The 27794-nt window shown below is 44.2% G+C and overlaps 1 protein-coding gene across 2 annotated transcripts in view; it reads right to left on the bottom strand.

The window, feature by feature from the left end:
* ABCC4 (ATP binding cassette subfamily C member 4) overlaps window positions 1-27794 on the bottom strand; it is a 260291-nt gene that overhangs the window by 87891 nt on the left and 144606 nt on the right. For both annotated transcript variants that reach the window (XM_049647145.1, XM_049647146.1), the window contains one exon: window positions 4138-4217. In XM_049647145.1, the coding sequence (XP_049503102.1) occupies window positions 4138-4217 (80 nt within the window). The remainder of the gene's footprint in view (window positions 1-4137; window positions 4218-27794) is intronic.

A 27794-nucleotide genomic window follows, 5' to 3' on the forward strand; every position in this document is an offset into this window, starting at 1 on the left:
CGAACTTTCTTCATTCACTACCGTTCCATGCCCAGGTCAGTTTGGGCTCCCAAATCCCGCACAGGAACCCCACTCTAACACAGGACAACAGGAAATGACATACAATTTCAAAATCCAAGGTGTCACAGTCTCCCACGAGCTGGATTAGGAACAGCTAACTATCCAAACAAAACAAAACAAAAAATAAAAAAATAAACAAAACCCTACAAATATTTACACAAATATAAATCTTTTGTTGAAGTCCAAGGGACAAAGTTAGGAAAATAAGCTCTACCTGGTCAGTAAATATACTCAGGTTTTAAACAGAATTGTCTTATCTCACGGGTAATAAAATCTGCCCCTGATTTCTGACCTGCTTCTACAGAGTATTACTGACTCCAGCCACCACGGCTCAAATGGAAGGTTCTGTTCTCCCGTCTCTCCCCAGTTTCTCAGCATCAGACTCCATTGGAAAAACAATGAAGTTCTAACCCAATGGTTCACATTTCTGAACTCTTGCTTACAAAACCAACAAAACTATCATTGTCTTACAGAAAAAGCAGTCAAACATGCGTAATATGGATTAAAAAGCTCACATGGATAACTGTAATCACATTATTTCTATATCGATTTGATTTTAACTCTCCAAAAAATGCATGATCATATACGTATCTTTAGTAAGGGGGAAACACACACACACACTGCACAAGACAGTCTTAATCTGAATATTCTGATAAGTGGAAAGCTTAACTCCCTATTCAGGAAGGTATCTCAGTTTTAGATTTCAGTTTGCGTTCTATTCGTTACTATGTAAATCCTGCCAAGTTCTTTCTGGCTCCGGAATACCTGATGTAGAGGATATGCAGACTGGGAAGGCCCACATCTCCTGCAAGATAATACCAAGGGGAACTTCTTGACAAGGAAATTCCCAATCCTTTTAAAACTCAACCGTTTCAATTAAACTCACCTGTTACATTCGGAAAGACTCAGGATCTGTGAGCTTCTGTGAGCTTCCCCGGGGCTGCCACAGTCAGAACATTTTTACCCAAAGAACCAGATGTGAGACATTAAAACCGGGGGGGGGGGCTTCCCGGTGCCAGGAGCTGATTCTGCTACTGACATCAGAAACAAAGGCAACAAGGCAACGTTCTAGTATCTCAGTTCCGAAAGAGGCTAATGAAACTCTTTAGAAGAGTTTCTAAAGAGGTCTGAAAGTTGTTTCCCTTTTAGATTCCCATGCAATTGGGAAGGTGCCGCTTGTTCACACAGGTAATATTCGTGATAACCTGTATGTTTTCCCTAATACTTAAAACTTTTAAATTTCTCAGAGGACTGAGTCAACGTAGGTAAAATTTCCTTTAAAAAACTCTCACCCACCTGAGAAAGGCCAAACAAAAACCAGATAAACTACTTAAGCAACGCCACGAGGTGAGTCAAACTGATTGTCATTTTGACCTTGCTTTGCTTTAATTCAGGAGCCTATTTAGAAATGTAACAAGCAACCCTCTTCATTCGGCTCAGCTAGCAGAGCTAATAGGCTTCTAATTAATTTCCAGAAGATTGCTGTTATAACTAACAGGTTTTAAACATTTGGTTGATTGGGGAAAATGAATTGAATATAATGTATTTGATTTGGAAAATTAGTTTTCATTCTATGTGCTTACCCTAATAGTGTTTATTTTAACTTTACATGATTCCATTAAGAGTCTCAGAACACCACTGGGTTGTTTTTATCCTTACAGAGTCCTAACCAACTTAAAAAAAAAAAAAAGTAATCAATTTACATTTTGATTTTTGTTGGCCTTTATTTGAGGGCAGGTTAAATTCATTTTTGTGACTTTAATAAAAAAAAAAATCTTCGCTTGCTAATATAGCAACGGGCCCAAATACTTCAAAATGATCCTAGTGATACCTCAGTCAAAAGTCTGCTCATCGCATGCAAATCCTTTGGAGAAAGGCCTCTGCACACAAAGTAAGATGAACCAGTTACTGCATTGTTTATGAAGTTTCCCTTGATTCCTCCTGACAACCATTTAAACAATGAATGTTGGGAAATGTCCCTCAAAGAATCAACAACAATGGCAGGGATCAGAGCTTTTATATTTAGCTAATACTATTTTTAAAAGGAGAAAATATTTCTTCCTGAAGGGATTATGGGAAGCCTTATTAAAGACACCTGCAAACAAAACAAGTGACAATAGATCTTTATCATAATTGATAACTGAGTTATCCTTTAGACAAAACTCCTTTCTTGGAGACAATAACATCGAGATTTACCTCTGCTATTAGAGTCAAGAAATCAGCTAATCGGGACTAGTGGTATTCCACCAGGATAAGTCTCACCAAGATTAAGTGAGCAGATAATAAAAAGGCCCTTGTCTCTCTGGTTAAAGAGAAGTACAACGAGATTAGAATTTTCTGAGGCTGCTCAGAATGTTTTATAATGAACTCAGGTAGCATCGATCCCTGTGTCTCCATATATCATTCAGAAAGAGGTGGGTGACTCTAATTATGAGGACCAACTATGTGCTGAGCACGCAGTGGGACAGCCCGCTTTTACAAACTCGGCCTCTGCCTTAACTTGCACTTGCAAAGAAACAGAATCTTTCCCCAGATCTTCTCAAAGCGATAAACAATCTCTGTCAAAATGTGACTCTGTTTTAGTGAGAGATTGCTTCTTGGGGATAAATTACACAGCAAAACCCAGCAGGGCACATTTATACAATAAGCTTGCAGAAGAGGGAAGGAAAAATCAGAGATCTTCGCAGTAAAAGTACTCTGCCTCGGAGTCTCCTTTCTTCACACCAGTAACAGCGCACGTCTTTCCTCGTTGGCTACACTGTTTGCAGGCAGATATTCATTGCTCCATTTCCCCTGTGACTCACAGAAATGCCTGTGGTCATTTCGGGCCTATTACTGATTTTTATGACATAGCTAATTTTCCAAATTAAGTAATTCTGGCTCCTTTTATAACAATGGCTCCAGAAAAATCCCTAAGTTTTGACTGGAAGCGCATCTGGGCATTGAAAAAAAAGTGTGGGGAAGGGGGGGGCGGGTGGGGGGGGGGGAGGAGGAACCATCAGGATGAAGCGATAATTGCAGACCTCAGTGGTAGCATTTCTACTTCCTGGCCTTACAATGAGTTCATCATTAGACCACTGAGGAGAGTGAAACACAAGGTCATGAAGTATTAGCAACAGCAGCAGCGATTTTAGAAAATGTGCATGCAGTTGTTGATAAAAGCACTTCATTTAAAAAAACAAAAAACAAAAAACAAAACCCTTGGAAATGAAGAAGAAAGTCCCCTGGCCTGAATCACTGAAAAGTAGACAGAATTAAACAGCAGGAAAAGCATCCCATGTGTGCAGCAATACTGAGCAAGCAGATGAGGCATGAGATGACCCAACATACTTCTTCAGAACCTCAAGTTCACAGACAAAACAAATGCTGTAGAGAAGGTATTTGCAGGATTGCTGGGTTTAAAACACACACATATACATACACACCTTAAGACTTAGCACAATCAGCGTGTGAAAGAAAAGCTGCCTAGAAAAACAAGAAGGACATTTTCTGAGATGACTCTGATCCTGTACTCAAATTATTGGCTTAAATGTACTTGCCTTTAAAGGCTTTGTATCTACAATAACTGCTCTCTATTGTCCTTGCTAACGAAGTATTATTTTCACCTTATTATTACTAATCTTTTCTTTGTCAGTAACCACACCTGGTTTTATCCCCCAAAAACGGTGCAGTAAGTATTTGTCCTTTGTGGTAATACAATGCATAATTTAGTTAATCTAGGCTATCTTTCCGTGCGAGGTGACTGTTTCTATATTATGAAATGTGTTCACGGTGTTCACGGTCGAGTGAGATCCATGCCAGATGCCTGGAAGGCAGACGGAGAGCCGCTTACCAAGCTTGTAGCTGCTTCGAACCCACCTTGACATGACTCTGTAGCCGCTCCTACACCCGGGGTATTACTCATGTGAACTTGGCCTCCGAATCAGAGCCACACCTTCCTCTTACCGCCACGGCCTTTACGAAGATAACGCCACTTCATCAGGCCGAAGGGCCCACCCACGGCCCCCAAGGAAAGGACTGGAAAAAACAGGAACTGCAGTTCCCATGCGAGAACTTGGGTGTCACTGCCAGCATTACCTGAATGAAGTCCAGAAACGTCAGGGGCAGCAAGTCGTCCATGTGCCCGATGTCTTTGGAGAAGCGGTTCAAAATCCCTCCTACAACAACAGGACGCGAGACATTACTCACTTCCCCAGGCCGGCCCTTTAAGAGAAACGATTCACAGGCAAGTCAAAACATTTGAAACGTATATGTATTTAATGTATCACGCGTTCATACGAAATAAGCCAATGTCAGCGGTGAAGAAAAAGAAAACAGGATGATACCCAAAGAAAAACAAAAATACCACCAACGGCAGTGGGCAGGGAGTTGAAATTTGGCCGACTTTTGATAAAATGGAGGGGAAAAAAATGTTACAGCGGTACAGGGAAGGGTTGGTGGATTTTACAACATTCCCTCCTTTTAGATGCCATCTAGGATGCCCATTCGGGGGCTGAGTTGGTAAATAAACAATTGCAAAATACATAAACTGACCCCCAATTGTTATACTAATTTTGCTTTAGTAATCAGAATTTTGCTAAGTGGTAGTTTTTAAACAGATGTAATTATAACCTCTCTTTTTTTCCCCCTCAGGATGGTTCACAGCATCTCACGTTTTGGCAAATGTTGGAATCCTGCCATTCCCCGGTTGTAAGTTTTCTACTAGGATTATAAGTCGCTATTTTCTGAGGTACACCAAGTGTGACACAGACTCCTTCTTAGATTTCCAACACAACCAGAGGAACGTAGGCAGGAAAGAAGAAATATTACTTAATGATTAAAGGTGGTTTCTTATTACTCATTGTATATCCCTTCTCAGAATCCATGAGAACAGGACATCCTAAAGGCTTGAGAACTGGAATGTGAGAACAAACTTTCAATAAATATCTAGTCTCTTAAATGATAAGATTTTAAAGAAATGGAAGCTACACACACACACACACACACACACACACACACACAGCCTATTTTGGTGTAAGCAATTCCTGAGAAATGCGTTTGTCTAGATCCCTGAACTTCTTTTGTACTGGAGGCTTCAGGAAGCCAGCCTGCAGGGGAGATGTGTCAGAAGTGACTTCCTCCCAGGCCCTTCATACTAAGCTACAACTGGACGCTGAATGGCCAGAGGCTGGCAGCCGAGCCTCCACTGCCAGGAAGCAGGGAAGCCCAGGGTCACTCAAGCAAAGAGCTGGAACAACTGAAGGCTTCACTAGGCCACCGTGACACTCCCAGGCCTCCATTTTCCTGACTCAGGTGTAGGAAATACAGACTCCAGAAAACAGCTTCTTATGGTGACACTTTTGGTAGGCTGGGTGACAGCTTTTCTGAGCCTCTAACAATACCTCCTTGAGAGGGTGATTCTGAGGATTAAATGGGCTCATGCATGTGAAAGAACCTAGTCGCAATGCCAGGTACATTATCAGGTGCTCAAAACAAAACACCAAGGTAAGAGAATTGCTGTTACCCACAAGATCGGCAGCTAGTCTCCTGAGAAAGTCTGACAACCAGGCACTGTCAGGTCAACCTGTTAAAATGCACATTCAGTAGCTTCAGGCTGGAGCTGAAAATTCTGCGTTTCTAGCTCACTTGGCGGGGTGGGGGGTGACGCCCTTGTTGCTGCTCTCCAGACCACACTTTGAGGGGCCAAAGGTTAAGTGGTTGTTTGACCAGTTGTGCTTTAGAAACATTAAAATTAGACGGGCAATTTCCCACATATTCTTACAGATTTTGTGGACTACCTAGTTATTTTTTAACTTCCCAAAGTATCAATACCAAGATAAGAAAAACACACATCTAAAAACGTTAAAAGACACAGTTTAAAACACTGGTAATTTCTTCAAAGGAAAGTACCGCTTTTCAACATAGTCAGGACTCAGAACACTGCAAAAGTATGGTTCAGCTTAAAAAATACTGAAACCAATGGGGTGCCTGGGTGGCTCAGTCGGTTGAGCGTCCGGCTTCAGCTCAGGTCACAATCTCGAGGTCCGTGAGTTCGAGCCCCGCGTCGGGCTCTGTGCTGACGGCTCAGAGCCTGGAGCCTGTTTCGGATTCTGTGTCTCCCTCTCTCTCTGCCCCTCCCCTGTTCATGCTCTGTCTCTGTCTCAAAAATAAATAAACGTTAAAAAAAAATTTTAAAAAATACTGAAACCAATACTCAAGTTGTTGTTTTTTTTTTGTTTTTTTTTTTTTTTAACGTTTATTTATTTTTGAGACAGAGAGAGACAGAGCATGAATGGGGGAGGGGCAGAGAGAGGGGGAGACACAGAATCTGAAACAGGCTCCGGGCTCTGAGCTGTCAGCACAGGGGCCCGATGCGGGGCTCGAACTCACAGACCGCGAGATCGTGACCTGAGCCGAAGTCGGCGCTCAACCGACTGAGCCACCCAGGCGCCCCTGTTGTTGTTGTTTTTAAGATGAAAAAGCAACAGAGATGAATGATATGTAAAAATCATCCCCTTTACCTTCTACCAGAAGCAGGAGTCTTAGGGTCTGAGAGAACCATGATTGGCGCACAGCATAAAATACAAGGAGAACACAAACAACTGGGAAAAACCAACTCTCCCAACACAGCTACTACAATAAGTGAACTGAACTGGATGTCAAAGACTGTCAAAACCCTAAACTCTCATTCACCAGGAGGCAGAGTCCAGAAAATGTGAGATTAGAAGAGTCAATAAATTACTTCCTTGCTCCAAGAAACAATTAATGGGACGAATGGTGTTTGCAGACTATTTCATCTGGCCCTGCCATAGACTGTTACAGTCAGAGCTGTGATTTCAAGTTCATGGCCTCATAGTTCTAAACTTTCCTCAAAGGTCCCCAAATCAAATCCGTATGATGAATTCCCTTCACACACATGCCATGCCTCTGCATCCAAATGGCATCTGGCCTGCTGGAACATCTCCAGGGATGTAGAGGGAAGGGGGATTCATGATAAGGAAGGGGAGCCCAATCCATTTTCAGATTCTATTCTGTTAGGCAGGGCTTTCTTACATTAAACCGAATCTTGCCTTCCTAGAACATGCAACCCTCTGCTTATTCTGCTCTTAGAACCACATGGAATGAATCTAATTTCTCTTGACATGACAGCCCTTCAAATGCTCGCAGAAAGTTACTCATATCCTTTCCAGAGTGAGTCCCTGGTGCCTCAATTAGTCCTCATACAGCACAGTGTCCCATCTTGGCCATCGTGTCCTGCCCAGACTCAGATGGCCGGTCTCAGTGAATGCCTTGTGCCCGTGATTAAAATCAATAGCTCAGGCATCATTTGATTACCTTGGGGCAGACTCATAACACCATCTTCCCTACTCTGCACAGGATAAATAACCTATCTTGAGGCCAACAAGCACAGTCCACTCTGGTGGCCAGATCGCATCTTAGACTCACATATAATGAAAATCCACATTGCACAGGTAAATTCGGGAGAACAACTGGGCAGTATGTATGAACAACTTTAAGAGTGCATCCCTTGCCTGGGTGGCTCTGTCGGTGAGACATCTGACTTCGGCTCAGGTCATGATCTCATGGTTTGTGGGTTCAAGCCCAACGTGAGGCTCTGTGCTGACAGCTCAGAGCCTGGATGGAGCCTACTTCAGAATCTGTGTCTCCCTCTGTCTCTGCCCCTCCCCTGTTTGCACTCTCTCTCTCTCTCTCAAAAATAAAATAAACATTAAAAAATTTTTTTCTTTAAAGAATGGATCCCTTATGACCTAGAAATTCCATTTCCAGGGAGTGAATAAAAAATGCATCAAATATGTTCAGTGTGGGTTATTCAGCAAGTGAGAAGTAGGAACTTGAACAGTAAGTCTGAAACAAGTGTTTAATGTATTATGTGCAATTTAAATTTTTTTTATCAGTGCTCTTTTTCTACAGTGACTATGTATGACTTGTGTAAGGAAGTAAGTTGGGGAGGGGAGAGAAAGGCTGGGAACAAAGGGCGGGGTGGGCAGAGACCTCCCTTGAAGTCCACACCACCAGAGAACCAACCAGGGTCCTCCTAACTGTTCTGTCCATAAGACAGGAGCTCATGGAAGAGGTCATCAAACTTGTCCAAATACAAATTTTTAGCGAATCTTATTTTAAGAATGGATTCTACAGTCTGAAGTGGAGTCAACCACCTATTAGTCAGTGGAGTTCTGACATCTCTGCCATACCCAGGATACCTCAGCCTCCTTATAACCAAACTATAATGTGAAACTTCGAAGCTCCCAGGTCTAATGTGGGCCCTATTCTTTTCATGTGTTCTTTTTAATTTTTTTTAATATTTATTTTTGAGAGACAAACAGCATAAGCGGAAGGAGGGCAGGGCAAGAGGGAGGGAGACACAGAATCTGAAGCAGGCTCCAGGCTCCGAGCTGTCACCACAGAACCATGAACTGTGAGATCATGACCCGAGCTGAAGTTGGATGCTTCAATGACTGAACCACACAGGCACTTCTTTTTATTTTTTTAAACAAAAAAAAGGCATGTTTAGGTATCATAAAATATTGAGATTTATTGAGGTATATATTTTACATCAAATAATATTCACCCGTTTCAGGAATACAATTCAATGAATTTAAGTAATGTTACTGAGAAATACAACCATCGCCAAAGATTAGCTTGAAAACATTTTTGTTCCCCTAGTAAGATCCCTCATGCCATTTACAATGACTTCCTGTTCCCACTCCTAGCCTCAAGCAACAACTAAATCTACTTTCTTTCTCTATAAATTTGCCTTTTGGGGACATTTCATACAAATGGAATCATACCGTATGTTGTCTCTTGTGTCTGAATTCTTTTACTGAGCCCAACATTTCTGGGTCCATCCATGCTACACAGTATGTCAGTAGTTCCCTCTTTTTTTTTTTTAATGTTTATTTTTGAGAGAGACAGAGAGATTGTGTGAAGGAGGGGCTGAGAGAGAGGGAGACAGAAGATCTGAAGCAGGCTCTGAACTAACAGCAAAGAGCTCGATGTGGGGCTCAAACCCACAAACTGCGAGATCGTGACCTGAGCCAAAACCAGGAGTCAGGATGGTTAACCAACTGAGCCACCCAGGTGCCTCAGTAGTTCCTTTCTTCTGATCTGTATTCTTTGGCACCGAAGTGGTCACGAACATTGGCAAAGAAGGCCCCATCAGGCCATGCCACACCTGACCTAAAGGGTGAAAGTAGTTGTGTTTCATGAGGAGCTCTTGGATATTTGAACTTCTTTCCAGTGCTCATGTGTAGCTTCATGGAAAACTCTAGAACCTAATTATTTGGATAAAAATCGGCCACTGGTTGAATAGCCCTGCGGAGTCAGAAACGAGGAGCGCTGGGTCTGGGCCGGCTTATGAGTGTGGTGGAGCGTAGAGGGTAGGGTGGGGAGGACAAGCAGAACCGCTGGCCGGTGAGAAGGGGGAGCTAGCGCCTGCAAGCAGCCTGTGGCCAAGAGAGGCCACGGTCTCTCCAAAAGGGCAGAGAGAACGGACCCGTACCTGGCAGGTACAACGCATCGCGATGGGGTGGAGACGAGCGTTCGGTGGAGCCCAGAGACGGTCCCCGGGCTGAAAACTTGTGTGCGGCATGAGGGAGCAGGACGAGCATGGACTTTCTGCATCATTCTGCACAAACCAGTGCAGCCGAGACAAGCACAAGAACAGGAGTGGGAACTAAGGAAGTTTGGGAACTCAATGTTTCCATCACCTCTGGTGTCAGAACAGGTCGTCGACACGGCGGCTGCTGCAGGAATGGCCTAAAGCGCAGCAGGAATCAGGAAACTGTCAGCGGGAAACACGCAAAGTGCTTGTCCTCTGACACCCGGTAGCCACCAGTCTTTAAGCAAGTCCTGCGGTGCCCGCTTACACACGACCCCTCATCTGTCAACAGGAGATGAGAATACTTGCCTCCACCGCACCACACGATAAACGAGACTGTGCTTGTGAAGGTGCCCTCTCAATTGTGATGTGGCAGGGTGTTGTCCGAGTTATCAACAGGGGATTTTAGAGCTTTTAGGAGGCACGAAAGGTCACCAGGGCTAGTAATTTCCAAACCACGTCTTGTCAAGAGTCTGAGATTGCACAGAGGTGCCTGGAAGAAGGAGGTGGCAGAGGAGGCAGAAGCCAACCTCACTCAGCTCCAGACACCCCACCCCCTTCCCCAAGCTGCCCCTAAACAGGCTCCCTTCCATCATCTGGACACACAGACAGGGGCGGCCTTTGAAGAAAGGGTTTTGAAGCTAACAGAGATGTTCAAATCCCTACAGATGAAGCTCCTTGTGACAGAGAGGAGGACCCGCGGTCCAGCCTTGCTCAGGGTGACACTTCATAAGGGGCAGGTGTTCCTGCCAAGTCATCCTGGGATTTCCACACATCAGAAAAAGGAGATGTGACAAAGTCTACTTTTTTCTAAGGACACAGCCATGGACCACCTTTCTCTTTTCCTGGTTCTCTTCCTACACTCTACTCACTTTCCTTCTAATGACTTCCTGTTTGCTTATGCGTATCAAATCTTATCTCCACTCCTTGATCTTCCAGGGCTTCCTTGGGGCACTTGGGTGTCCTACAAAACATCTTAAATTCGACACATCTAAACTGAACAGAAGCCTTAGAGGTTGACCCACAAATCCCCACGTCCAACTTTTCCAAATTTGCCTTAGACTTCTGCCCAAACACCAGCGTGAAAACTTTTAAGTCATTTTGACTTACCTCTACCTCACATAAATTACTAGCAGGACCTAACTTTGCATTTAAAATAGTCCGATGGAGATCCTCAATTTTTTTATCTGGCAAATCCAATCTGTCAAAGCTTTTAGGAACAGCGATGCAAGAAGGGACAGAAGAGAGGAACCCTCCTGGCCTCCCATCCATCACACCCAGCTGCATTCTTGCTCTCATGGGGGCCTTCCCTCTCTCTCTCACTCACCCGCCAAGAAGGCCCTCCCTCCTTGCTCAGTCCCACCCATCCAAATTTCTCAGCCCTTTCTCCTCCATGAAATCCTTGCTGACAAACGCAGCTCCTAGACATGTGCCGGTCACTCGACCTCCTCCATCTTTATCGGACAGGCTCAGGAGACCTGGGCCACCCTCTCAGGAACCCGCCACAGGCCTGGCCACAGCTAACAGACCCAAGGGGCATGGGGTGACTGAGCCACTGACTAGCTGAGAACCTAGAGGCCAGAGAGAGAAGCAGGAAAGTGGGACAGACTCCTCGCCCAAGCCGAGGGGCCTGGGTACATGCAGGAGCCCCAAGACAAAGGGCCCAGCTCCTGGGAAAGTGGGATGCCTGTTTCCTTGCAATCAAACTTTTGAACTTGGGTGGACCCCGTTCCTGTCATCCCAAGCGCCCTGACTAGAACTGTCACCATAGGTCCAACGAGAGATTTGCTTACTAAAATTAGGGAAATGATAGATTTTGTAAAGTTTAATGTTCAAATTCCTAATTACCCTTTTAGGTAACAAACGCTTTATTTATTGTAATCATTTTAGCAGAACCTCTTTCACGTGAACTACAGATTTCCCGTCTTTGCCAACAAAAGATACAGAGCATAAAATACTCTTTTCTTGACAACCCAGAATTAACATTCTGAACGTCGATGGTTTGACGGTTTCTAAACACAGCGCTGTCTTCTGGGGCTGCTTCAGGTTACCTGAGACACTCTCCTGCACCCCCCGCACACCATGGTTCTAGATTACAGAGCTTTCAGCCGATACATTTTGCTGCTGTACAGAGCCTGCCTCTGACCTCCACTCTTACTTTTAGTGACGAGGACTGCGGCAACCCCGCAACCAAGCAGGGCCTGAAATAGCACTCAATACGCCCTCAGCAAAGACATAAGCAATTTTCACGGTCTAAGGCACAGTTTTTCTGACACTTTATTTGATGAGAGACTATTCCAGCTTGTTTCCAGATTCCCTCTAGAGTCTGGGGATATTCTCGGAATATCTCATAAATCCATTCAGCAGTCTAACTGCTTTTCAAGTATATTAGTCCTACATTCACAGCTAAGCTATACACCCTCTGTAAACAGAAACCACATTTCACACACGACCTATATAACAAAATGTCAAGTGCCCGGCGGGTGCCCAAACGGGATTTGCTAATAAAATGCCATAAACCCAGTGACTTTCCAACCTTTTTTCTTTTTTAAAGACAGACTCTTACACAAAAACATAAACAAATGTATAAAATAAAGGTCAGGAAAGCAGCTCACACTAAAGACAGATGGTGAGACCTGGAACCCACTCAGTGGCCTCTTCCTGCATGTCAATCAAGGGACACAATCAGAGGTTCGTTTTGGTCACGAGGGATCATACTGATGCTCTTGTCTTCTTCGAGCTATGAACATGTCAGCAAACTCACCAGGACATTGAGAGCGGATGAGTCTCTGAGTGGCATCAGATCAGAAACAGCCCAACACTCATCAGAACAATGCTTCCCAAACTTTAATCTGTACACGAATCTCCCACAGACCCGGTCAAAACGTATATTCTCAAGAGCTACGGGTGCTGCCTGACATCCTGTGTTTCTAACAGTTCCCGGGTGATGCTGGTGCTGCTGGCCCACGGATCACTCTCTGAGTAACAAGGAAGAATCTGGAAAGTTCCTTCTGTCTCAAGAACCTGCGTGATAACCTTGTCACCTTTACAAGCGTAATTACTGCCCTTTTAAATTCCTTTTTTAAATGTTCATTTTTTATTTTGAGAGAGAAAGAGAGTGTGTGTGCACCTGTGATCAGAGGAGGGGCAGAGAGAGGGGAGAAAAGGAGAGAATCCCAAGCAAGCTCCATGCGGTCAGCGCAGAACCCAACCCGGGGCCTGATCCCACAAACTGAGAGATCACGACCTGAGCCGAAAGCAAGAGCCAGACACTTAACTGACAGAGCCACCCCCCCCCAGGCGCCCCTAAATTCCCTTCTTTACCTTCAAGAGCTAAAGACCATTTGTCTCTTTTTCTATTCACACAAATTAAATTAGAACACAGGCATCCATACGACAGGGGGTTCTGTTTTATTCACTGCTGTTTCCCCGGGGCCTGCCTGATGCCTAGCACATACAAAGCGCTTGAACATATTCTGAATGAATACATAAAACAAGTCCTTCTGCTATAAGTAACAAACCGTTTGTTTTCAAATTTCCGTCTCTTTATTTCAAGTGCTCGATATTTCACACAGTCTTTTTTGGCAGTGTTTTCCCATCTGGGGAAATTTATGTTGCAACATGAAGTGTCTGCTTTGTCATACTTGTCACTTTCCTTGTGCCGTTGTTGAACCAATTTGTCTGTGCTCCTTCAAAGGGTGTCTGAAATTTCCACTTGCAGAACGAGTTTTGGGTACAGCAATTTACAGAAGCCAACGTTGACACCAGGAAAGCACTAGAAAGTGAAGGAACCCAGTGTCTCAGAGGTAGAAGAGGGGAAGGGGACGGAGTCCACAGGGGTGGGTGGGGGGCAGCTGACAGAGAAGAAAGAGGGATGGCTGTGGAGCAGACGAACGTCACGTGAGGCCGAGGAAGCAGGTGGCAGAGAGCAGGTAGGAAGGGCAGAAGGAACATGCACACAGCAGAGGGGACACAAGGCACAGGTACGGGAAGGCCCCAAGGAAAAAGTGCTGGCCTGTCCATGGCCTCAGCTTACGGAATTTCTATAAAGCCAGGAATTTCCCCTAAGAGCTCAAAGGTAAAATCACACAAGAGACAGCATTTAATGTGAATGGCAGCCTTCAAAAGGTGTATCCTTAACCCACAGCATCTTCTTAAGGCACTGAATGTGGCACCCAAGAGGTGCCTGAGAGGGTGACTTTAACCCCACACCAAGGGAGAAGCCTACTGTTCCCTATGGATAGCTCCTCAGAGGGCCCTTCGTCCTCGTCACAGCAAATACCGGATAAACGCACCTCTAGTTGCTGGCTTTCCTCTGCCCTCCTTGACTACTTGCTTACATGCTAGGAAAAGATGAACTGAGGTCCTGGGGGCAGGTCCAAGGCGTGTCTCCTGCTCGCCCTAGTGGCAGCAGTTGAAAGAGTCAGGGAAAGGGGCACTGGATGACTCAGTCAAACATCTGACTCTTGGTTTCAGCTCAGGTCAAGATCTCATGGTTTGTGAGATCAAGTCCAGCACTGGGCTCTGTGCTGACAGCATGGAACCTGCTTGGGATTCTCTCTCTCCCTCTCTCTGCCCCTCCTCAGCTCTCTGTCTCTCTCTCAAAATAAATAAATATTAAAAAAAAAAAAAAAAAGACTAGGGAAAAGCCACAGGTATATAAACCTAAGGGATACACCAGTCTGCCCGGTGTTTGCCTGTCACCTAATGTTCTGGGATTTTTAAATCTCATGGGAGTTGAGACAGAATCAGGACTGCAGTAAATCAACTAGGGATCTCAAGTTCTCCTCTAGTGATATAAAAACATGCCTTTCTACTTAGGTCATGACCTCACAGTTCTTGAGTTTTAGCCCTGCTTCTGTTGCCCTGCTGTCAGCACAGAGCCTGCTTCAGTTCCCCAACTCACATATGCTCTCTCTCTCAAAAACAAACCTATTTTTTTAAAAGTATAAAAATGTGCCTTTCTAGAATAACCACGCTGCATTGCCAAAGTCCAGTGGTCACCTGCCTTTTCATATAATTAAGACATTAACAATAGTTAATCTCAAGGTTTTATTACATAACTTGACAGACTGGGGGGAATGAGTTTCAAAAGGATGGGTGTGTTCTTTCTTTGCCTAATGGGATCATTCTCATCTCTTTTCCCTGGAAGACAGCAGGTGGACTGTCCAAACAAGATGACTTATAAAATCCCAATGTCTTCGAGACCAAGGGCGGTATTACCATCTGTTTTCTATACACACCTTCAAGTCTGCCTCCAGGTCACCACATTCTTACTCTGTACCCTACCCGCTGGTAGCCAACCAAGGAAAATACCTTTAACCCCTACTCACTGCTTGCCATTTAGGTTTAAAACCTGTTTGGTGTCTCTCGGGGCATTTTATAATCTAACTTGGAAGCAGGTTAACAGGACACACAGACATGAGTGCGGTGTCTGCAGTGACCAAGAACACCATGAGCGCACACCCAGAGAGCAGGGAGCATACAGGAGGCAGCAGCACAGGGTGTCACCAGATGATGTGAGTTACAGGGTCAGCCTGACAAGTTTTCATGGTGGAGTCACCGCCCGACAACATGGAAGGAGGGCAGAGAAGGGGCTGATGGAGAATGGAGTTCGTCCAGGTAGGGGGAATGACATGTGTGAGGACTAAGAGGTGGGACAGGCAAAAGGAAGACAAATATTTGCCTAGTTGATGGGAAGAGCATGACCTAAGGTGTGCGGAGATAGGAGAGCGCCTGGGTGCCAGGAGTGGGAAAATCCAGATGATTTTCCCTGCAGTTAAAATTCCCTGTGGTCAGAAAGAGATCTAAATGCTCTCTTTCATCAGGGCCTCTTCAAAGCCACGACTGTAAGGAAGAAGTGCTGACACGGGGAAGAAGTGGAGTCAGGATGGAGGGACGTCTTACATATCCAGCCCAGGCTGGGAAAATGTCTGATGAGTGCTACAGAAGATGTCCCGGGACCAATTCTGTTCCAGGCTCTATATGCACAGACAACCCCCCACACTGACTCATCCCAGAGCCTTGTGCTACACATCAGAGATGTAGTCAGGATTTCCTCCTGTGGTTGTTTTGGTTCATCTATGCTTAGTTTCTAGAATGCCACCACCCACTACCACCACCTGGGCACCAAGTAAGTGCTAGAAACTGTGAAGCACGCCCTACACATCATCTCAAAACCATATGCAAGATACAGTCCCTATTTTACAGATGAGACAGAAAGAAATTAACTCAAGGACATTCAGCTGTAAGGTAGGCAAGCCAGGACTCGTGCCCAGGGTGACAGAGATCCAGACAGTTCAAGGCAACATGTCAATGACATGGAGTTACTTTACTGGACACGTTCGAAAGCTCTACTAAGTATCTACTGATAAGGATGAACCCATAAAGTTACAGGCAGGGCCAGTATAAAGTGTGATGACCAGACCAGGCTCATTCTGACTGGCTAACGCCTGCTCTACTACATGCGAAACACTTTGAATATCAGTCCCGATTAAAAGAGTTCCAGGAATTCTCCCTTGGCTAACCATAATTAAAGTAAATCATTTAAAATAACTCCACCTCAAAATTAAATTACATAAGTTACTGTAAGCTGAATGAAAAGACTAACAAGGGAGCAAATGAACGAGAAAATGGAATGAGGACACCGAGTCTAATAAAACACAGGACTGATCAGGAAAGTCCAGGGGTTTGAGATCCACCCCATCCCAAACCTTAACCGGTTGTGTGGCCCTGAGGCAAGTCAAACTGCCTACTGAGATTTATGTGGAGAAATATGGTTAGGAAATTAACCTTGAAGGCGCGATATACCTCACAAACTGCCCCGGGAAACAATTTTGTTGCAGTATCCAGAAATGCTTTGCAAAGTAATCATTATTTTACACATCTTAAGTATTGAGAAGCAAAACGTTGGAAAACAGATCAGGCTAACTCCTTCACCCCAGACCTCACACATACATCACGCAGAAGTGTGGCCTCACAGCCCACATATGGTCAGCGATGTACAGACCATTGGACAGCAACAGGTAGAAAAATCTCTCAGACAGGGAACCTGAAACACCATGGGTCTGATGAAAGCTATGAAGCCCTTTCCACTGGAAAATGCCCACTCAAAAGATCTGCGTGATTTCAGAAGATTGCTAAAGCATGAACTATAGGAAGTGAAAGGGCCATGGAGTTAAGTGGCTCAGTTAGGAACCTCTGATTCTAAGAAAACAGGAAACCACCAATCACTTGACTTCTCCTGCCATAGGAACGCACAACTCTGTCTCCAGGAAGGATTTTTTCCTGGCCCGGGTACCCTGTCATTCAAGGCTGGGTGCATAGTGTCTACTTCCTGTCTCCAGAGGCATGAGCACTGAGGGGGTAAAAACACGGAGCAGTCTCACCCCTGAGATGTGTTTCCACAGAGGTGGTGATAGCAATACCTGTTCATGAAGCATTCACCTTGGCAAAGAAGCCCCTCTTCCACAAAGGCAAGTGTGAGATCCGATAGCTGAGAAAACCCTGACTGGAAATTACCCTTCAACATGCAAAATCAACTCTTCCCATCTCCAGCACACATACCAGTTATACGTAATGCTCAAAAATAGGACAGCAAAACGTCTGGTGTGAGAACGTGACTAAACTTGAAGACAATGGGCCCTCCCACTCCCCACCCTATGTAAAGTAACTGAAGGTGTGCTGGAGACAGATCAACCAACACCCAAGTCTCCTCTGCGGCACATCATTTTAATATGCGGGAACCACCAACAGGTGTTACACAAAACTGGCTGGGCTGTGTTGGAAGGTAAATGGACCTTTGTCTTAAAAAAAAAAAAAAAAGAAAAGAAAAGAAAAAGAAAAAAATTAAGAAGGAAAGGGAGGAGAGGGAGGGGAGGGAAGGAAAAAGGGAAGGAGGGAAACCATTAAAAAAAGGGAAAGGAATCATTTTCAGCTACTTTATTACATCTTTTAACAATTCAGAAAAAGTTGTCAGAGCTGAAAATAAGGCTCTATGTGTTATAATTCTACTGTCTTGCCAGTTACAAAAAGCTTAGGGTACATGCTACCTCTCAGCCACACAACTGTCTTTTTTGCATGTGGAACTAAGACCTATCCAAGTACCTTCCCCCTTCCCATCCAGCTTCTGTCCTGTTCACAAGGACACTGGTATAAACCAGTCATCCATCCGGTCCCTAAAACCAATAACCAGTTACCCCCAATCCTCATTCTTCTGGACTTCTCTGTAGCATCTCACATTCTAATAACCCTCGCTTTGAAATATGCATGTACGCTGGGGTGGAATTATTTTTCCCTGTAATATCCATCTCTTTACTTTCCCGCTACCCTGCTCATTCCCCAAATACAACCACCACCCTTGTATTTTGAGGTTCTCGCCTCTCCAAACTCTATTTCCCCACAATGGTCACTTCATCCCCTCTCTTGCTGTCAGCTCCTCCCCAAGGACAGACACGCCCAAACCAGAACCTGCCACTGCTGTCTTTTCTCTCCCTCCCCTCTTCACTGGCAATCATCCAGCTGGAGGTCTTCTCCCCTGGACATCTCATGCGTGTCCATGGGACGCACATTGTAACTGTGAACTGAGGAAGTCAATACACCTGCTTAACATGTCTAACATAGACCAGTAAGAAACTCAAAAAGAATGTTAACATAAAAGAAAAGCTTTCCAGACTTACACTATAAAGTCTGGGCTTCCCAAAACACTTTGATATATTAAGAGAAAAATTAAAACCCACACTCTACTTGGATTTTTGATACTGAGGGACATTCCATGGGCTTTGAGAGCAGCCCCAGGAGTTGGCCTGTCAGCAACAAGGGGCAGAAAGGATGGAGCTGACTTCCACAGCACCGTGTGTGTTTTTACATCAAATAACTTAATCAGAACACAAACTGTTCTTAGATTTCTGCAGAGGTGTAATTAAATAACAATTCAATGCCAATTAATCACAGTCAAATAAGAGTCTGTCAGAGAAGAACTCTATACACACTAGAGGCTATTTAATGGTCAAATACTTGGCAGGAGCTTAGTTAAACAATGATTCATTAAACCCCCTCTGCCACACAATGGCCAGGCTGAATCAGAAGTGAAAGAATCGAAACTCTTTTGTTCTCCCATAAAAAGACATCAACCCTCTGTGCGTGATATTCTTTCCTTCCTCACTTAGCACACTGCTCAAGTGCATGATTCAGACTGTGCGCGGCCGCTCCCAGGCACATGGGCGCGTGAGCCCTGGGGTCCCAGCATGCTAGCTAGGCAACTCTTTTCTTCCAGAGGGAAAAAGGAGAGAGCTGGACATTTGACCACCCCTCTGGGAAGCAGAGAAGCAGGGAAAAGAACAGCAGACTCAGAACCTACCTTCCAGCCCCAAGGAAAGGCCAGCATTGGCCATTTCGCTAGCGGCAGAGGACTGCCCGCAATAAAAACCCTCGATCCACACAATTTGTCTGGCCAGCAAAAACGCGGTCAACATTTCTGGTTTCCTGCACCACCTACCTTATCAACTCGGTTCCTTTAAATTAAACATCCCTTTATAACACAACTGCCCGTGAAAACCGAGGTCCGTTTTAAGTTTGGTTGATAATTCCCAAAGACTTCTCATCACGTTTTCTCAGAGGGACTCTATTACCTTCCTGCAAGTTCATTTCTTCCTAAGGAGACTATCAAGAAAAACGACATAGCTCTGTAGGCTGGTTTTTGCCTACACTAGCATTACAAGTGCTCCATAGTCTCACTAATGCTGCTGTTTTTAAAATACATGATTTTTGCCCTTCATTGTTGATTCAGATCTGAATTAGAGATCGCCGAGTTGGCTGAAAATGGGCTTTATGGTGTTATATTGCAGATACTGTCGATGATTCTATTTGTCTGTCTTCAGAGAGGAGTTTCCTAGACTGGCTTTGTTAAATGCTGGGTCATCACTCGTTTTACCAAGCATTTGAAAGTAAGATTTAAGAAATTAAAATATTAACTGCTGAGAACAGAATATATACTACATCTTACTTTCCAAAGTAATGTTTCACAAAATAAAATTTTTTTGAAGATCTAGATCCTCTTCTCCCCACCCCCACTGTTGCATTTATTATAATGAATCAAAGCTAAATATACATGACATGGTTTTCATGAAAAAGTTAAGCAACTTCATGGAAAACTTATTAGCAAAATGTACTTCAACTTTGCTCATAAATTGGGCAATAGGAAATAAAGATCCACTTTTACAGGGTCTTGTTGGATATAAAATATTAAATTCATACGCAGACTATAACAGTGAATGCAGGATATGCTATATAGTGCTTCAGTAAATACATAAACTATAAATCAAAATATGCAGTCTTAACACAGTAGCAAAAAAATAAAGCACTAAAAAACTGACTTTAATTATGAAAATTAAACCTATTTTTGTGATCCCTCTGACGTGAAACGCAAAATTTGTTCTATGCTGCTCAGATATAGCACACAATGATAAAGAGTCCCGCGTGTGTCTACTTCTCAGCTCAACTGTGACACAGAATGATTTGCGGGGCAGCGGGGGGAGGCACACTGCGTCTGTACATAAACGTACCATGGCAAAACAAATTTTCCTGCAAATATAAGCAGTTTTACAGTCTATCAAAGTGGTGCCAAAAAGTAGATTTATTCACATTAAGTGCTGACGGGAATGAAACATTTCAGCAGTAAATAAAGTACATTGTAACCCAATCGTCAAATCAATGAAGTCATTAAAAATAGACTATTCTTCAAGGAAATGGTAAGTTTAAGGGGGGAAAAAAAAACCTTTGGTCGCAACAGAGGATGTATCTGCAACACGGCTGACAGTCACTGATCTGGACCCTCTCTCTTCTCGTCTACCTACAAAGACACGTCTTTGAGTTCCTTATCTTTCTTCGTGTGTATTTAGGCATGTAAACTGCGACATGGCATTTCCAGCTTCCCCACAGGCATCCTATAAATACAAATAAGAAAATATGACCTGTTTTTTTCCTCCTTCTCCTTCTAGGCCCCAAACTGACAGAATATTATCACTTTTGTAGACTCTTGCAAATCGGCACAGTAGCGTTGGGCAGAAATGTGCTGAGATTATAATATCCATTTATCTAAACTGCCAGCATGTAACAAAATTCAGGTAGGGTGCTTGCCACCTAAATTAATTTACTACTTGAAAAAGACTTCTTATGCCAGGCCTGTCAAAAGGAAAACAGGAAAGGAGTTAAGAAACTGTAAATAAATCTAAACACGGTTCGCGTTTGATCTAATTTTCAAGTGTAGGATTAAAAAGGAGGAAGCGTGCCAAGAAAAGGCAACAGGAGGAGACTAGTAACAAAGAAGCCTGCACTCTGAGCACAGAAGCCGCACGAGGGACCCGCATGGCCAGCCTGCTTTCAGGAATGTGCTACCCAACTGTTCCAGGGGACCTGGCACTTGCTACACTGGTGCCCAAAGCCACCTCCTATGATTTACTCAAGAAGATACAGGGTCTGACCACCTCACACCCAATGGGATGGCTACTAAACAACAAAACAAACAAACAAACAAGCAAACACACACACACACACACACACACACACACACACACACACCCCAAAAAGATAAAACAACAAATGCTGGTGAGGATGTGGAAAAACTGGAGCCCTTGCACTGCTGGGTGGGAATGTGAAATGATGCAGCCGCTGTGGAAAACACTATGGTAGCTCCTAAAGAAACTGAACAGAACTACCATATGACCCAGTAATTCCACTTCTGGAGATACACCCAAAAGGACCAAAAACAAGGTCTTAAAGAAATACTTGTACGCTCATGTTCACAGCAGCATTATTCACAATCGCCAGAGACAGAAGCAGTTCCTAGTGGTCATCAATGGATGAGTAAGCACACAATGCAGCACACACACATACACGTATGTATACAGGAATGTTATTCAGCCTACAGAAAGGACGTCCTGACACATGCTGCAACATAGATGAACCTTGAGGATATTATGCTACATGAAATAAACCAGTCACAAAAGAAGGTATGCTATATGATTCTACTCATATGTGGTATCTAGAATAATCACATTAACAGACAGAATGGTGGTTGTCACAGGCAAGGGCGTGTGCGTGGGGAGTTACTCTTTAATGGGGACAGAGTTTCAGTTAGGAAAGATGAAAAAATTTTGGAGATGGATGGTGGTGACACAGTACAACAATATGAATGCACTTAATGTCACTGAATGTGCACTTTAAAATCGTTAAGATGGTCGGGGCGCCTGGGTAGCTCAGTCAGTTGAGCCTCTGGCTTCAGCTCCGGTCATGATCTCACAGTTCATCAGCTCAAGCCCCGCACTGGGCTGGCTGCTGTCAGCGTGGAGCCCACTTCAAATCCTCTGTCCCCCTCTGTCTCTGCCCCTCCCCCACTCGCATGTGCGTTTTCTCTCAAAAGTAAAAAAAATATACATATTAAAAAATATACAGACTAAAAACTGGTTGGCCAATTCTTTAAAAAATGGTTAAGATGGTCAATTTTATGTATATTTTACAATTTTTTTTAATTAAAAAAAAAAAAAAAAGGATTCAAACTGGAGGGCTATCCTTCCCACAGAATCCATTCTCTCTGTCACACTCATCTACTCCTGGTGACCTTGGTAGAATGGTTAACTCCAGGTGCACACTTAGCACCAGTGCACCAGGACCAAAGAGGAGACACCTGTGGTGGCAGCCACTTCCGTCAAGACCCTGGTGAGGAAACGAGAGACATATGCAGAAGCCTCCTGGTCCCACCCAGACCCCAACACGGGAGAACCTGCTCTCCGCAGGGGGAGGAGAGCAGGGTGAAGTTGCACAGGGTGGACATGAGCAAAGGGAGAGGCTGCCTGCTGGTGGCAGAGTGGTGCCCAACAGTCACAAATGCCACCCACCTCAGGATGAAGGAGAGGAGAGAGTGTAGAGTGTGTTAATGTTTTAGTCCACAAAGCACCAGCTGACCTTTAGAAAACACTACAGCATTTACCTTTCTCAAAAAGCATGTTACACAAATAAATATTCTTGGTGCCCCCATCTTGTCCATTCCCAACACCGTGAGAAAACATCCAAGATGCAAAAAATCAAATATAAATAAAGTTCAGCCCCACTGGATGACGTGGCTAAATCAGCACAAGTAGGAGTCCCTCAAAACCTGCCATTCTCTACAATTTCCAGTCAAGGACAGCCCCCTCAGAACCCTAAACAGGACCTAGGTTGGTCAACAACACCCAAAGGCAGTATTAAGAGCCTCTGAGAAGCGCTAATAGCCTTTGCCTTTTGTGAGCTTATATAACCTAAGAACAGGAAGCTAAGGGGAAACACCAAAATAAAACAAAAGTGGATCTGAATGAAAGACAAGGGTGAACTGTGTGTATTCTCTGCACTTCCGGGGCACATGTCTTTTGGAATGAAAAGCAAAGACAAATACATCACTGGATCCAGAAAAGTGGTGATGGGCTAGTCCTGAGTTTAAAGAAGAAAAATACCACAAAACATTCTAGGGAAGAGTATCCACAAACACATATTGAGGGAAGTGTGATCCTGAGAATCATTTAAATGATGGAAAAGAGCCTTGAAGCTTAGTGGGCCAGAAGAGGGGAAAGGACCCTCCAAGCAAAGGCAGGGGCTGGAGAGGGGAGGAAGGAGCACCAAATGCCAAAGGGACCGCCACACAAGGATTGCTCCCGGGATGCTTGGGCCTCTCTTTCAGAATACCGTAAAACCTGTTTGCAAGCATAATTCGTTCCTGAAACATGCCTGTAATCCAAAGCACTCGTATATCAAAGCGAATTTCAAGCAGTGGCTCAGTTGTGATCATGTGACATCTGTCATCACATACTACTCATAGTGCAAGACATCGCTCGTTTATCAAGTTAAAATTTATTGGAAGTGTTTGCTCGTCTTGTGGAACACTTGCAGAACAAGTTACAACAAGTGACTCCCAATCCAAGGTTTTACGTATGTGTCATCGGTCCGGTTATGTTGAAACTGATGGACAAGATGGGATACAGGACCTAAATGACTAATCCAGGATAGAGACTCTTGTCCCCAGAGGTTCACTGCATGGAAGACATCACACGGCCTCAGCTTGTTTTGTTTTTTTATTTTAAAGAGAGAGCGTGCACACAGGCGTGCTGGTGAAGCGCAGAAGAAGGGAGGATCTTAAGCTGGCTCCGCGCTGAGCAGAGGGTTTGATCCAATCAACGCAGAGTTCGATCCCACAATGCTGGGATCATGACGGGAGCTGAAATCAAGAGTCAAACGCTCAACCAATTTAGCTACCCAGGTGTCCCCAGGGCATCAGTTGTAATGCGTATTTTTAAAAGGCAGTAAGTAACATCATTAGCTAATTTGTTTTTTTTATCACAATAAAAAAATTAGCTAAATATCTTCTCCCTTATGCAGCAACTGTTTAAAAGCCTCTGAATAAGCCTTAGAAGTTACTGGAGATCAGATCAAGGAACTCGGGATTTGTTCACATTCTTCCCTCACCACTTAGCAATCACCACCAACGTGACTCTAAACATTACACCACTTTACATGGCTTCCATGTTGTGCATATGATCCAAAGTAAAAGAGAACAATAATGTCAGAATCAGAAATAGTAAACGGGGAGCACAGAAATTATAATTTCACAAACTCAACCAGGTTTCTTTTCCTGAACGCTACATTTCAGTAACATGTAAAATCCTAGTAACAGCTGTAATTCTCATACAGAAAATCAAGATGTTACTAGCACTCTAAACATGTGTTAGAAAGAAAAAATATTTTGACAATTATATACAATTCAGTTTTTTTCATTTATTAGGCATGACAACTATCCATACCCACCATGTATAATGGCAGAGATGGGAGGGTAAATGGAAGCCTGAAGGCACTACTTACCTCATAGATAAAAAAGACAAAAGCTATGTTTGGGGTGCTTGGTGGCTCAGCCAGTTAAACATCTGACTCTTAATTTCAGCTCAGGTCATGATCTCACAGTCGGGGAGATTGAGCCCCGCATTAGGCTCCATGCTAGACACGGAGCCTGCTTCAGATAGAAAGTCATTCATTCATTAATTCATTCATTCATTCTCTCCCTCCCTTCTGCCCCTCTACTTGCATGCTTGCTCTCTCTTAAAAAAAAATTTTAAAAAAAGACAAAGGCTAGGTTTAAAAAATATCCCACTATTTTTCAGAATTCAAAGATTTTTGAACACTAGGTCATGAAAACAGCTTCCATCTCTAGTTAAACAATCAACCTGTGTTTTAAAATACATTTAGCAAAATGTACTTAAATGTCGGCTCATCATGGGGTGTCTGGCTGGCTCAGTTGCTAGAGTGTGTGACTCTTGATCTTGGGGTTGTGAGTTCGAGCCCCATGCTGGGTGTAGAGATTACTTAAAAATAACATTTTTAAATTTTAAAAAATAAAAATAAATGCCGGTATATTGACTTTTCAAGATGTATTTACACAACATCCATTAAGTGGAAAAACGGTTCAGTAATTGTTGTAAATACTTCAGGCACAGTAAGGCTTTTATTATTGAGAAAGGAGATCTCAAATTAGAAAAGAAAAATGCCTTGGTAACTATGGTTTGAGCAGACAGTAGCATTTCTGAAGTTTGCCCAGCATGCACTGGTAGCGTCGGGGACCTAAGCCAAGTCATACTGTTAAAGTCACTGATTACAAGGCAGGATTCCTCAGAGGGGATCCAGCCTCAAACTAAAAGCAAAGGGTTCTTCACCAAATACGCTCACTTGGAGACGACAGAGAATCCCGCAGGCCTTCGGGCTCAATTCACCTACCCTGAGTGAAAGTCCTTTCGACTCTCAAACCTCAGGGTGGTCGACATGTCAGGGGGAGAAGAGGGGTGGAGAAGCACACACCTGGAGACGGAGTCACAGGGGGTGCCCAGGAGCAAGCCTGCCCGATGCCCGACCCGACATCACCTCACAGGGTCGGCACCATCCGTCACCAGAACTGCGCGCTGCTATTGTAGAAAGGTTCCTGGCCTAGTGCGGAAAGGACTGCATCCTTCTGGGCGGGTGAAACCCAGAGCTGGGCCAGCAGTGGAGGGTAAGAGGCTCTCGACTATCCTTCGCATGGTCTGCTCTGGGAAGGCTGCATGCAGCACTCAGGATAGGCCCGAAGGTAAGAAAGACTTTCTCTTCAAAGGTGCCACTTGACACACCTATCCCCCAACCCCTACCCCGCCACTGTGACTCCCCGCCAGAAGGGGAGATGTGCAGTGAGAAGGTGAGGCACGAGATCAGCTACCAATTACTTTTATAACATTAATCAATGATTGGATAAACCAAATCCATGATCCTTCTGGCTTCCAGGTAAGAACTCCATCAAAGAAGGCCACCGCTGTTTGAGACTTTCTTCCTCAGAAGACAAGAATGCCTCTGCGTGGTCATGCCTCTGGCTGCTTCTCTGTCAGGCCTCAGCTGCTGAAGGCCCTTCCTCTTTCAGAGATATCAGTCACAGCAGCATTAGTGGGTTACGACAAAAAGTCTTGCTGTTTTCCATTTAGATGGTAGATAGTACGTACTTTAAAAATATAGAAAATGAAACCCATACTTTTAACGGCAGCTTTAAAAATTCTACATAGAATAATATTCATTAACATCCATTAATATACAATAATATTCAAAACATCCCCATGTTTAAGATGTGGAAATACAAGAGACCAGACAGAGATGCCCCAGTGAGCTAACAGAAGTCCTTGTACTGTTGGAGGGTCTCAGACAGATGCCCCCCGGACTCAGGAGAGAGTGAAGAACCCCAATTTGGACGGGGTCCTCACCAGGTTCTTGGGTCCCCATCTGAAACATTCCTCACAACAAGATGTGGCTGGTAACAGCTCTTACTCAATTCTTTTAATATAAATCATTCTAGGGACTGGCCTGAAGTGCTGTAAAGAGTTCATAAGACACAGGTCTTTGATCTTTGTGGCTTTGCCATGTATGTTTTTAAAATTTCTGGAATGCACCCAGGGAGGCAAACTGCTTGACAGAAAACACTATAAATATCCAAATAAATAAATACATACAAACATCTGGAAACCTGATTAAGCACTATAAAGTTTTATTTTTTTCAGGGAAGGATGGGGGGGAGGAACACCACTGAACAGCATTTTTACTTTTACAGAAAAATGTCCTATTCTTTCCTCAAAATAAACCCCCTCTGACAAGAATACAACTTTAAGAAAAGCTTAAGTCTAGTGGAGCTGCTAATGTTGTGTAGCTTCCTCCTCAACCAAGTGCCATTCCAGAACCAAAACTCTACCGCAATTCACTTTTTAAATAACCCCTGGTAGGTAAGTATCTATGATAGATTAGTCATTATTTCTAACCATAAAAATAAATATAGGCAATATGCTAATCTGTCGTTAGTGTACCCAAGTTCAGATCTGAAGTCATCATGCGATAGTTTCCTGGGTCAAAGGCAGAGCAGCAAATGTTAGTTTCCACGTCTTCACGAGGCACTATGAACTCTAGTAGTGAGAAGACAGGATTTACAGTGGTTATACCCAACACAATTAAGTTATAACCAAATAAATCAAACAGCACAAACCATGCGGTTGAAATGTGAACCAGGACTCAGTAACGAAAATTGGGACATGTTAAAATACCTTCAAAGTTACAAGAAAAATCCCGAGAATATCCTGCCCTACCCCATCACAAGGTCCCCGGCGAGACAGAGCTTTGCCAACCATGGAGATGCATGCCATCAGGCATTGTACCCAACAGAAAAACTGTCTATTGCTCTAGAGATGGGGTTAAAAACATTCCGCACGCCTGGCACGACTCAACCCTGGCCTGGTACTGCTGAGCCGAACCGTCACTCTAGCCCACGCTCACTCCACACCCGCAAGTCAGGCTTCCTTGCTGGTTTCCAGCCGCCCACCCCCGCCCCCAACTATTCCCGCTTCCCGCTTCTGGATAAGTCTGCCTCATTCTCCAGCCAGTGCCTGCAGACACACTCCGCCCCCGGTCCCGCCTCCATGCTCAGGTCACCCTGGACACTCGCCAAGTCCACCCGGGGCCTCCTCTTCCATAGGGCCAATCACAGCCACACTAACCTGGCTACTGGCACAGGAGTCTAGCAGGAGACACATAACTTTTGGTGACACCATGCCTGACTTGC

This window comes from Panthera uncia (assembly GCF_023721935.1).
Source record: "Panthera uncia isolate 11264 chromosome A1 unlocalized genomic scaffold, Puncia_PCG_1.0 HiC_scaffold_16, whole genome shotgun sequence".
Lineage (NCBI taxonomy): Eukaryota > Metazoa > Chordata > Mammalia > Carnivora > Felidae > Panthera > Panthera uncia.